The 1386-nt window shown below is 40.0% G+C and overlaps 1 protein-coding gene across 1 annotated transcript in view; it reads left to right on the forward strand.

Annotated features, from left to right (window-relative positions):
• LOC107724163 (latent-transforming growth factor beta-binding protein 4-like) overlaps positions 1 to 1386 on the forward strand; it is a gene marked incomplete at its 5' end in the record, with an annotated part of 20325 nt that overhangs the window by 15487 nt on the left and 3452 nt on the right. Inside the window, one exon of the mRNA XM_016532972.1 lies at positions 725 to 1004. Coding sequence (XP_016388458.1) covers positions 725 to 1004 — 280 coding nt within the window. The remainder of the gene's footprint in view (positions 1 to 724; positions 1005 to 1386) is intronic.

The following is a 1386-nucleotide window of genomic DNA, read 5'->3' on the forward strand; positions in this document are numbered from 1 at the left end:
ATATATATATATATGCTAAAGTGTACTTTTTCAGAGGTGAAAAAATATCCTTTTTTTGTTGTTGTTTTTGTCTGTTTAGATGTTTTAAGGCTGGAATACACTACACGACTTTTAAAATCTGACCAGGTTTTTTAAAACACTCAGTATCATACACTTACCAACTTTGTAAACAGTCACAGATGAAAACCTGGCCATCATACACTAAACGAGTGAGGATCATTTACACACTACCAGACTTTAAAGTCATTCCGATCACAACAAACTCACACAGAAAGGTGCGCCTTGTTGCTAGGAGACGAGTGACAAATGAAAACAATGTGTTCTAAAATCAGCTCAAAATATCAAACATCTGTGATCTCCTCCGACTGGATGGAATCAAAGTCTGTGACTATCATACACACTATGCGATTTTCTATGAAATCTGTCAACTCCAATCTGCAGACTGGCTCTGACTTTTGGCAACTATCGCCGACTTCTCCAGACTGTCAATCGGGGAGAAATCATGTAGTGTATTCCAGCCTTTAGTTTCTTTGAATTTTAATTCAGTTAATTCTATTTCCCATCATTCCAATAAAATTCTTATTTCCCATCAAAAATTTCCCATCATTCCAATAAAATTCTTATTCTCATACTTCTTTACTTTCTGAATTTTGCCCGACCCTCAGACACTCATTCGGTTTCTCTCTTTAACTCATTTTAATTTGTCTGTCTGACTCCTGATTAGAGGCCTATGAGGCCCTGTGTAATGAGTTCGGTCCTCCTCCTTACTCTCCTCGTTACTACGAGCGCTTCGGCCCGGGGCTCCTGCCTGGAAGAGGAGGATACCATCCACCGTACAGCCCCCCAGAGTACCCCGAACCCCTGCCGGGACGCCCAGACTACATGCCACCAGATTATGATGACTACAGTCCTGTGGGAGCGAGTGGACAGCGGTCGGGGCTGAGAGGCAGAACGCCCAGCTCATACGGACTCCCAGACGCCCCCTACAGGCAGCCGGCCACAGGGTGAGTTGGTAATTTGAACGATGCACTACTAATAACCAGCTTGTGTGTAAGCAGTGTTCATTTTGACAGCAAATTTTGATTTAGTTTTAGTCATAGTCTTTTGACTAAAATGCCAGAAATAAATCAACTTCTCATAAAGAACAAGAACATGGTCTTCTTAATGAAGTACCAATGGTTATATGGGCTAATTATGCATTCTTTATAGCAACTTGTTTACCATATTCCTCATTCTTTCAAGCAGACATATTTATTTCTATAGATAAATTTAGATTAATCTTTAGGGCTACTAAAGTTTTTCAGTCAAGAGCAGTGCGTGATTTTCTGTCTTTCTTTTGTTGCTTGATTAACATAAATTACTCTGACAATAGCAACTAAATTAGGC

The sequence above is a fragment of the Sinocyclocheilus rhinocerous genome, unplaced genomic scaffold, assembly GCF_001515625.1.
Source record: "Sinocyclocheilus rhinocerous isolate Xijiao unplaced genomic scaffold, SAMN03320098_v1.1 scaffold1394, whole genome shotgun sequence".
In the NCBI taxonomy this organism is placed as follows: Eukaryota; Metazoa; Chordata; class Actinopteri; order Cypriniformes; family Cyprinidae; genus Sinocyclocheilus; species Sinocyclocheilus rhinocerous.